Consider the following 11,635-nt stretch of genomic DNA (forward strand, 5'->3'; position numbering starts at 1 on the left):
TTTGTTACTGTGCACCAACATAGATGGATCAGAAAAAATGAAGCCAGTAATGATAGGAAAATAAAAAAGCCAAGATGTTTCGCTGGAGTTAAATCATTTCCTGTGCATTATGAAGCTAAAACAAAATCATGGATGACAGCCGAATTGTTCGAAAAATGGCTGAAAAATTTATACCGCAAAATGTCTAGTCAAAACCGCAAGATTGTCCTATTTGTTGACAACTGTACAGCCCATCTAAGATCAATTACAACGAAATTAAAATCTGGGCTGTGGGAACTATGATGCGGAGAATAAAATGCATCTGTTTTATTTTCCCACCGAAGATGGATTGAAAAGCAAATGGATTAAAGCTGTTCCAAGGAAAGATTTTCACGTAAAAAAGCATTCTAGGGTAAGTAGCATTCTTTGGGAAATTTTGTGTGTTAAGGTGGCTTTTTTTCTATATTATCATTAATACTGTTTGTGTTTCTTTCAGGTGTGCCACGAACATTTTCATGCCTCGGACATTGAATGGACCCAAGAAATATTCGACAGCAAGAAAGGAGTGAAAGTATGTTACACGCTCCAAAGACTTAAACGTAAAAGTCATGCTATACCATCAGTTTTTCCAGGCTGCCCATCATATTTATCCAAACCAGAGAGTATTTTACAATGAATAGATCAAGAGGAAAAGAGGCAGAAAGCTGAACAACAAGCTTTTGAACAAGCTATAAGTGAAAGTATGCAAACAAAATTGGAATGTGACAGAAGCGGAACATTCACAGAAATGAATGAACGTAAAGACTGCTTGTTACACCATCACACTGCAATGTCATCAACAAGACATTCTACACAGTGTATATTTGTCAGATTTATCAATAACTGAAGTGAAAACACTTTTTCAATTATTCTGTAATAACAGAAAAATATTAAATTTTTCGGTTTTTTATAGAGAAAACAAGTTGCCTTTTCTTGGCCGTTACAAATTTCCATTGATTATATGTATCAAATGTTAATGAGATTTGTAATGTCTTAGAGTTCACTGAAAATACTAACATAAATAATTGTGAAAACCAGAAAATTTTATGTAACTTAATTATATCTTTTTTAAGTATTTTGAAAGACTTTATAGACGAAAGTAAGAAAGCCAATATTATTTTATACTCGGCAGTTAAGTTTATTGATGAGCAAACCAGAAAAGTATAAATAATCTCCCACAATAATGATATTTTTTCCTTGTTTCACTTAATTTCACCTGCTGCATACAGATTCGTTAGAAATTCAGGTGAGTTTATACTACCTCATACAGCAAATGTTAACAAAATAAATGGAAAATTTAATACTAATCCTTTAAATGACAGTGTTGATTTTTTATCGCATGCTAAACAAAGAGCGCAAAATTTAGGTTCTCTGAGCTCAATTTAAAAACTGCTTTAAAACTATTTAAAACGTTGTCAGACCTGATTTGCGTTATCTTATGTGTTTATTTCTAGCTACGTAAATAAATATGTGAGTAGGGGGATAGGGGGATTCTGGAACACGGCGGCGCTGCCTGAGGTGCTGCGGTGCCCTCCGTAAGAATGCAGTTGCCGCACGAATCCCCCGTATCTTCGTTCGTGTGGTACTCTTGTTAGTGTCTTTTAATGTTTAGAGAAGGGTAATTGAGAACAATGAAAAGAACTAAAAATTAATTTATAAATAAAATAATGAGTGTTAATGAATACTACCCATCCTGATTAATTTATTGCAAAGTGGGAGTTAATTATATCTTCTTCAAGAACCATAAATGAATAGGAACGAAAAAGTTTTTTAATGGGGAATGGCAACAACGTAAAACTTCGGTAAGTCGAACTTCGATGAGTCGAAAACTTCGATTAGCCGAAGTGAATATTTATTCCCGTCTAACTGAATGGAGAACTAATATTATTTAGTTTTGATCAGACGAATTTCGTTGATTCGAAATATTCGATAAGTCAAATTTTATTTCTTGACTGTCGTCAAAGTTTCCTTGTCAACGTAACTTTATAAGTCGAAATCTTTTCTTTTTTTTTTTCTTCTTCCGAAAAAGTATGATCAAAAAGAAAAAAATCAGCGCCATTGCGTTGCATCGAAAAGCGTCTAGACATAGTGAATCAGATAAATCTCTGAAGTCGATTATTAGCACATAATTTGGAAAGTTCAATTTTTTTTTAATTTTTCGAATTATTGTTTGCTTTACTTCGTTCCGTAGAAAAGAAAAACCTACTCATGGGGGAAACCAAGGCTTAGATTAAGAACAGCCCGAAAATTAGACTTAAAACTGACAGAGAGGGGTGCATATATTTGTGATTATGGAATAATTCCACTTTTAGTGAAAACGTGAGAAGAAGGGTTATGGACTATTTTTGGGATTTTGCGGTATTCTACAAAGCGGCTGGTCTTGACTTTTTTCTTTCGTTTTAAACCTAATGTTCTTTTTTTCCGTTTCATTGATTCCTGAACGATTGAAATTAAAGTTTAAAATAGACTAATAGAATAATTATAATTTTAAGCTACCAAAAAAGTTGAATTTATTCGATTGTAGCGCAGCAAAGTAGAGGGAAATTTCATTAAGTTCGATGTGCCTCTAAATTTTCAACGATTTTAAAAAATCGAAAAAAAAAAGTTTTGATTGGCGGTGTTCTCTTATTGATGCTTTTCCTCCCGCTTTGATGCTCTAAAAAGTATCCAAGGAAAGAACAAATTTCTGCTGAAAGTAATGTTTGATAACAGATTTTTTTTTTTTTTTAAAATAGGTTTTTTTTCTGAGGAAAATATTTGTTATATCTAACAAAGTTTAAAATTTGTTTTTCAACGTATTCAAACTCTAGAATTCATAGCATCATATTATACATTGATTAGGTCAAGTATATATGGTCGCCTCAAACCAACACTATCTAATCCCAGGAATAACGGTAAAATATCCTACTGGTGCTTTGAGGCGACGATATATTATCTTTGATACATTATTCTATCACTTTTTTGCTCATATTATAAATTTAATGGTTGTCAGTGGTGGTATTTTATAGTAGTCTACAGTTTTGTTTTCGAATTCGATAAGACAAATTTTCGAGGACTCGATTTTTTCGCTTTTTCTGCAACTTCGACTTATCGAAGTTTCACTGTAAATTAGAAACTCCACACAAACTCCGTCGGACTCAGAAAATTACGCTTTTTCCACCGATACTACAGTGGACGCCGGTTAATTGAATCGGCCGTTTTAATGAATCAAATTGTCAAAAAGGGAATAAAATCCAGTTTTATTGAATCAGCCGCTTTATGGAATCAAAACTGTTAAGAACAAACGTGATTCGTAAAGGGGCAGCCACTGTAATATGTTGAACGTGAGAGTAAGATTTCACTGACAAAATCAAGAAGAAAAAAACTACCCAGTTTCAAACGTGAGCTTCCCCCACACTAAAAAACGAGTTCCCTATAGCACCGAAACACGTACCTACAATTCACTTGATCAATATTAAGAGGTTCCATTACCTTCTAAACTTTTTTTTTTTTTTTTTAATTTCAGTAAATTATAATATTCTTTGAAACGTTAACATGCACACTTAGTTAGCAATCAATAATTTATTTTCAAAAATTTCTAATATTGCCCACTTTTTTTTAAAAATTTAAGAAAATTTCATTTTTTTTTAAATCCCTCAGGCTTTTTTCTATTTGCACCTATTTAAAAAATGATCATCAAGCCTGTGGTCGCGTGCACAGGCCGGAAAGAAGGCCATCAGGGCGGACGGGGGACGCAGCAACCGCGCGGAGCGGAGGCCCCCAACGCGCAAATTTTAATGAAAAAACAAATACGCATCAGGTCTGTCACCGGTACAGAAAATTCAGTAGGGGGGGGTGGGGGAAACTACTTTAGTTTAACCTTGACACTTATTTTTCTTTCTATTCAATCCTCATCTAAAGAAAGTTTTCTACAATTCTATGTGGGCCGCTTACGGAGTTCTGAGAGCCAGAATTGACTTGTTGGGGGGGGGGGGGAGGTGAGGGTTTGGTCTTATGAGTCCTTACATGAATGGAGGATAAACTGCTATACTAGGATTTGTAATAGGCTTTAAAACCGAAAGTTATGGGGGGCAGTTGTCTCCCCCCCCCCAAAATGTTCCTTTCGGCGCATCTCTTGAATGCGTTTTCAGTTCTTAATAGTGGTCTGGTGGAAAAAGAGAGAGATTGAAAAGATTTGAGTCAGTTAAGAGGCGCTTATTTATTGGTTTGTTTATTTATTGCTCCCATTCCCCGATTCTCCCCCCCCCCTTAATACTTCATAAACATTCAATTATATATGGATTTCGGAATTATTGAAATATATGTTCGAAAAAAAACAATTCGGTCCGAACGGAGCACTTTCGACCAATCGGAGTGCTTGTTTCGTTCAGGGGGCGGGGCCAGCCGAGCCGGGGCCCCGCGTGACCGGAAGTGGATCGTCACTCGGCTGTTTGCTGCCGAGTGTTTTAGTTGTGTTTGTATTGATTTTTTGACTGTTTTTATTTCAAACATTGGATTGTTTGACATGGATTCAGTTATGCTGAATATTCGTCGTTTAGGCCATAACCCCCGTTACGCGGTGGCGTATGACAATTATGGGTGCACTTCTATAGAAATTGGGAGTCAGGATGCCTCCGGACGGAGCTCCTCTTCGGGTAGCGTGACACAGTCTGAGGCCGTTTCTCAGATTTCGGTGGAAGTGATTCCACCCTACCCGGAGTCCGACGTTCCCAAGGAATCTGCAGGCCACCCTAAAGTATCGGGGGTTTCGCCGAAGGTTCTGGGTGAGGCCGCTACTGAGGAGAAATCCTCTGTGATCAAGACTGTGCGGGAAACCACCTACAGTGCCCCCGACGGCGGATTTCGCCCATGGGCATCCATTTTTGCGTGCTTTTGGCTGCTGTTCTTTACCTCCGGAATGGGAAAAAGCTTCGGCGAGATAAAGTCGGCCATCACGGCGGAAATGAAATGTAGCCAAAGTATACTCATGATAATACCGGGCATCTTCTCGGCCACGACCCTCTTCTGGGCTCCTGCTGCGGCAGCTTTGATCAGATGTTTTGGCCCGCGTCTCATGCTGTCTGCTGGAAGCTTACTATGCTTTCTTGGCTTTACCATTGCCGGAAGCGCAGACTCGGGTGCGTATTTGGTGGTGTGCTTAGGGCTGATCGTCGGACCGGGGTTTTCTTTAGTAGCCAACTACACAGTCTACATCATAGGGAAACTCTTTAAGGAGTGGAAGCCTCTTGCTCTAGGCATTGCCCTCTGTGGTGGGTGTTTAGGGCATGAGCTCCTGCCCAGGATTTTCGGGCTAGCTATACAAGTGTTTGGCCCAAGAGGAGTTTTCACATTCCTGGCGGTCGGGTCTGCCGTCTGGATCCTAATTTTCCTTTTTGTCGTGGGGGATCTTGAACGCCAGCTGGTGTGCACGGTGACTTCAATTCCTGCTCCTGCAGAATTACAAGTCCCTGCCCCGGAGGCCCAGGGCTCTTCCCACAAGAGGAGGTTAATTCGGATCTCAGACGAGTTGGACCTGAAGCTCCTGGCAAACTACAGGTTTTGGCTGATTTCTGTCTCTACCTTCTTTTTCGGTTTGGGCAGCTCGGCGATCGGAACTGCGATGTCGATTTACACTGTGTACGACGGGTTCGACTACGGTAAGATTTTGTTTCGTGTGAAGTGTGGTAACTAGGCTATCCTTTGGGATAATTTCAGCTAAATTCACATTTGATAGGGCAGCGGAATATGCCATAGCCGTTTCTAGCGCTACACTTTTTTTCGGCATCATCCTTATCGTGTCTACCGACACTCGATGGATACCCTACTTGCTCGGTGCTCTCTGGGCTCTACTCTGGGAGCTACCAACATCGGCAAGGGTTTTCCCTTGGTGAAACTCTGCCGAGGCCTCATCATGGCCTGTTGGTTCGTTCCTCAGGGAGAGCTGAGAAGCTTGCTGGGCCTCGAAAACATGGTTAGGATGGACTTCGCTTTCTGCGTTGCCGCTGCCCTCTTAGCCATTCTCCTTTACCTCACGGAGAAAAGGCAGCGTGGGACGGAATCGACAAAACCGGCAAAATCCCAAGAGGACTCCCTCATTGGGGTTTTGTTCCTTTATTTCCTATAAACACAGTCTTTAATGTTTCGTGTTAGGTGTAGTCTTGTGCTCATGCTCTGTTAGATGTTGTGCAAAAAAGAATTAAAAAAAAAAAAAAAAAACGGCCGAGATGTTAGGCCGAAAAAAAAAATATGGCCCATAATGTGGTGTGCCTCCTCGCAGTGTGGGCTGGGTAACGCTAAATGCACCACACAAGTGTCAGTACAGCCAAACAGACTGTTTGGCGGTAAGAGACAAAATAAGTATGCATAAAGCCGCGACTCCACATCACCGGAAAGTCGTCGGAAACGGACAACGGAAACAGAAAAACCTCCCCACTTCCGGTTGTTTCCTTTTCCGAGCGGCAGAAACACGACGGAATCGAGAGTTGAAACATTTTTAACTTTTTCTGTTTCTGGCAGCGGAATCCGCTTCGCAACAGCCAATAGGAACTCTTCTTCACATTGTCAACAACGTTTTTCTTTTTAGCAATGGCGACGGCCAGTGGATCGAAAATAAACTTAGAAGTATTTTTAGAAGAGGTAAGGAAATATCCTTGCCTCTTCGACAAAAAAAGAAAAGACTACAAAGACAGTCAATTGAAGAAAAGTTTGTGGCACGTGATCGGCTCCAAATTCAATTTGAGTGGTAAGTCGAACATTTTTAGTCGCTGTATTTGAATGGTTTGAGCTATGCGTTTGCAATCAACAGTCAACTGTAACAAATTAAAATTTTTGCAGGTCCAGTAGCAGAAACAAAATGGAAAGTACAAAGAGACCGATTTACGAAAGAAAAAAGAAAAGTGAGGGACAGTTTAGGTACAGGGAAGGGAACCCTGGAAGTCTATGTTCCCAAATGGTTCCTGTACCAACAAATGGAATCGATTCTCAATGTATGTTCGTCAGAAAATACAAGGTTAGTTATTTTATGCAGAATTTGGAAATATATCTTTCATTCCTTTATTTAGCGTTATAAATACATTGATAGCTGTTTTTTCTGCATGTAAAATTAAATTTTGTTTCTCTTACCTAAATTTTCAATCAACTTGATCTGTAATTTTCGAATTTAACTATTTAAAAATTGAAAGTTACTATTGCAAGGTGCTAGATCTGGGGGAGAGCAAGCGAGGCAGCAAACACACCCCATTTTTTGTGTTGGAGGTTTTCATTCTCGTTAAAATTTCATATTAAGTCTTGTTGAGAAATGTGTACGTGCAGTGGTTTCAATATTTTGGCACACCTTGTAAAAATTATGGATTCAGTACTGCCACTCCGCTTGATCGTTACTACCTAAAAATTTGCTAATTTAGAAAGGTTAATTTGTATAACGCAGGCTAATCATTTAAGGGCACTTGAGAAGGTAATTGTCCCTAAATGACGGGCTTTGTGAAGTCAATGCATCTATATGAGTGGGTATGGTTTTTGTTTTTGGATATAATTTGCACTAACCATATATCCTTTGAGGGACCTGATTAGTGTTGTACCAAGTACTCGGTAAATACTCAGCACTCGGCCTGATTGGCCAATTTTCCAAGTAGTATGTTAATCGGCCAACGCCGAGTTGCTGTAAAATTAAGTATTACTCAAGATAATGAAATTTTAAAGGAATTTATAATTGCTTTATTTGTAAAATGCAACTGTGTTTCTATGTATAAGTTAGATAAAAAAAAATAACATAAAATCAATAAAAGTTATGGCCTATGTTACTTCTACTAGGCTAGAAGCATGAATGTGATTTGGTGTTCAACTACATTTCAGTATCGCATTTTAATCAGGGCCGCCGAGAACAGCTGTGTGACCCTTGTCAGTATGGTCTCTGAACCCCTTTCCCGCCTTAAAATCTTTTAATAAATTATACTACTCTCCATAATAGGAACCATGCCTTCCTAAGAGCCAGGCACCTTGGTTACAACTGAAATGTCCAAATGATTCTTAGGATGAATAGAGAACAAATAATCTTTAAATCATACTCCAATTGATTTGAAATAATTAGAAACTTAGATTCCGAATTTGTTAAACCATGGTTCTGTAAATTGAATTTGGGGTATGTAGTGGTTACAATACCTAGAAGTAAAATTGAAAGTCATTTATATTATAGTAAGAAAAAGATAGTAACTACTTTAGGGAAAAGAAAAATAAATAAATGTTATGAAATATTTTAATAATCAAAATCATTGTAATTTGAATTGTTTTGCAAAAAGTGTAATACCACATACTTGATACTCAATATGTTTCTAGACCTCATAGTCTGATTCATTATAAAATACTTGCTCTTTGAGAGCTTTTTATGTACAGTAAATTCCATTTTGCTGGAATCAAAAAATTTTTTAATAACCGCCGTTTTAAATTACTGCTGGTCCCAGACCAGTAAAAACTTACCTCGGACCATGATAAAAGAATAATGAGGGGGAACTGCCAATCATTTTTACAGTAAAAAAATGTGGTTAATTTATTTAGCATTGAATTTAATGCAGACCAGTGATTTTGTCTGTGAACCGATATATATTCATGCTCACTGGTCCAAAGGACCAGTAAGATTTTTTGAATGATTTCTAGCGCTGATAACTAATGCTGGAGTTTGAAATATGTGCTGTGTAAATGAGGTGACTTATTTTGAATGAGACAATCTAGTTTTCTATTAGTGTACTCAGTTGCAAGATGCTACGAGGTCCCTTCTACTAAAGCGACTAAATCGAGCATAGAATGTTTCAACCAAAAGGCCTTGAGTAGAATTTTGTAAACCAAGTTATTGTAACACAACTGTGTTAAGTCCATCAAGGGTTTCAATCATATAAACATTCAACATAATTATTGAATGAATTGTGTGTGCCCACACCAGGCGGAATAAGAGGTGGTGGAGTATTCAATACTTTACCAAAGGGCTGCTTGGTAAATGTTTGTTTCGATTTCTACTCATAAAATTTCACCCAAGCCCTGCCTTAGCTAGGATAAGCCTAATTTGTTGCTTGAAATCACTTGACAAATTTGTTTCTAAAGTTTTCTTGAGAATTTCACCTGAGATGTTCATCCAATTGTTGATCACTAAATTATAAAATTATGCGGATTCGCGTTAGAAGTTGATCCTTTGATTATTCACGCAATAACTTCTTCCCGGATTATGCGCACCATTACCCAGAAGTATGTGATTTATATATTTGCAATAGCAAATTTGAAGGTTTACAGTGAATCAATGAATTGAATATAATTTCTGAAAAGAAATATTTTTATACTTATTATTTGTACATTTTTAGAACCTTTGGAAACATAGACTCAGATGATATATCTGAAGGCTGCACAACCCAAGAGAGTATCCTGGGAAATAATATCTCCGCATCTCAAAAGTAAGTTGTAAGCAGTATTATCTTTTTTGATAAATGTCCACCTGTTGTAGGGGCAGTAGCGTAACTATAGGGTCTAGCGCCCCTGGCGAACTGAAGAAATTGTCCCCCCCCCCAGGGCACCCACATGAAAAGTCACTGGAGGATTTTTTTTGGAACATTTTGATTAATTGATTCAACAAATAGGAGGCAGCATTGTATTTTTTTGTCTTATTTTCTTTTTTAGAATTGTTTTCAATGATGCCCAATGCTCCTTCTCAGTACATGTTATGTGTGTGTACATATATTTCAGTGCCGGAGAATCAGGGGGGGGGGCACTGCCCCGCACTTTTTTCATCATTGAAGATTTCCTCAACGTTAAGATTTCAATTTCAAAACATTCTGGGTGAGGTTACCCAAACATTAACGTCACTAAATACTGCTTAAAGTTTCAGTTTTAAAATCTTTTGAAATTTTTCCAGGAGAAAATTCCTGAGCGCACTCCTTCCTTTCTTTAAATTAAAAGATGACCTGAATTTGCGTTATAAAGATTTCCAGTTTGAAGGAAAAAATTCAGGAAGAGAACCCCAATAGATAGCGTAAAACTGCGTTTTTAACTCCAATTTAGAGAAAAAAAAAAGAAATATGGAGATCTTTTTCTGATGTTCCCAAAGGAAGTTCAAGACTGTTCTTAGGATGTCATCCGTTCAAAAAAAAAAAATACTGGGAAAACTTCCGAACCCTATCGTTCCACCTTCTGAAATAACGTTTCAACGGACGTTCAAATAATGTTTTAAACTTTGCCAATTTTCTGGCAGAGAACGCCAAACTCCTTGCTCTTAAATTTTTCTTTTTAATCAGTCAAAATTCCGCTCCCTTGGCTGCTGCGCCCCTGGCGACAGCCACTCCTGCCAACCCCTAGTTACGCTACTGGGTAGGGGGGGGGGGGGGGTTCTTTCTCTTTTATGATAACAGAATAGAACATGAAACATTGAAAATACTTTTACATTTCAGTATATGCAGCATCACTGAATACAATGATGATTCACTGGATGGAGAGATTGATTCAGACGACGAACTGGTGCATTCCAGGGTAGGACCCAGTTCACCCAGCACCCCCGCTCCAAAGTAATTTTTTCATTTATACTATATTTCTGACAGCTATAGCCAGAAAACGTCTAGAATATGTGACCAGACATGAGTCCATATTCTTTCACCATCAGAATACTCTGCCTCGTTTTACTGTTCCGGTCAAAAACAATTTAGGAAATAACGGATGGGAAATTCCGGCTCACCCGCCTTCTAGCCCATGTTTTGATCAATGCAGAACGTTTTGACTGGAATACGCTTTACTTCAAAGCAGGGTATTGGTATTGAAAATTGGCTTGATTCATTGTTGGTTTCAAAAGATGAATGCTTCTTCCATGACGAAATCCTTTTAAGTCCCCGAAAGATGGGAAAAAGTAGTGGCTAGCAATAGACAAGACTTAGAATGATGTATCAATTTATTTTCTCATTAAAATAAGTGTGTTTTTTTAGTACAGCAGTACAGATCATTTATTAGCATTATCAAGTGCTTCAATTTTGTAAAAATGTTAATAAATTAAAGCAAAATAATGCATCATCAAATTACAACAATATTTTTCATCTCAGAGACGTGAAATTTATTAGTTTGTTTTTGAAAAGAGGTTACTTTGGAAATTTAATGTAAGTTTTCCTTCCAGTGGTTTACTTTGCGGTTGAAACTGAGGGAGGGTAATTTATTTTTATTTTGTTGCAAAAGGAACCTTTAATCTGGCATGGCTTGATAATTTGAATTTCCCAGCATGCTGGTCAACCTGTTTTTTTTTTCTTCTGGCATGCCATGCCAGCTAGTATAGTATTTAAATTTTGTCTAACAATGAAAGGCTCTGATGCAATCCTGTTGTGAAACATGATCTGCAATCGACTCAACTTATGCAGTTATCTGCTTTGCTAGTTAACAAATATATTTACATTTCAGGTCCAGTAAGCAAATTAAAAGAAAGGCCGAGGAGATGAATCTAGTGACCAATGAAGTTAGAGAGACGAATAAGGTCATAGCAAGTTATTTTTCAAAAAAAGACGACGAAGTAAAGGATGACATGGTCCACAGATTCTGTCTCCTATTAGAGTCACGCTTCCGAAATTTTGACAAGAAAAAGCAATTAAGAGGGATGCATAAGATGGAATTTATTATGCAGGAACTG

General features: G+C 37.8%; 1 protein-coding gene across 1 annotated transcript; it reads left to right on the top strand.

Annotated features, from left to right (window-relative positions):
• Positions 1–4,522: 4,522 nt before the first annotated feature.
• LOC129230121 (monocarboxylate transporter 1-like) lies at positions 4,523–5,689 on the top strand. Its single transcript, XM_054864526.1, has one exon. It carries the CDS (start codon positions 4,523–4,525, stop codon positions 5,687–5,689), a length of 1,167 nt encoding a protein of 388 aa, XP_054720501.1.
• Positions 5,690–11,635: the final 5,946 nt, after the last annotated feature.

This window comes from Uloborus diversus, chromosome 9 (genome assembly GCF_026930045.1).
Source record: "Uloborus diversus isolate 005 chromosome 9, Udiv.v.3.1, whole genome shotgun sequence".
Taxonomy (NCBI): Eukaryota; Metazoa; Arthropoda; class Arachnida; order Araneae; family Uloboridae; genus Uloborus; species Uloborus diversus.

What these genes read in the sequence shown, in the direction of transcription:
- LOC129230121 (XM_054864526.1), top strand. Translation starts at nt 4,523, where the DNA reads ATGGATTCAGTTATGCTGAATATTCGTCGTTTAGGCCATAACCCCCGT.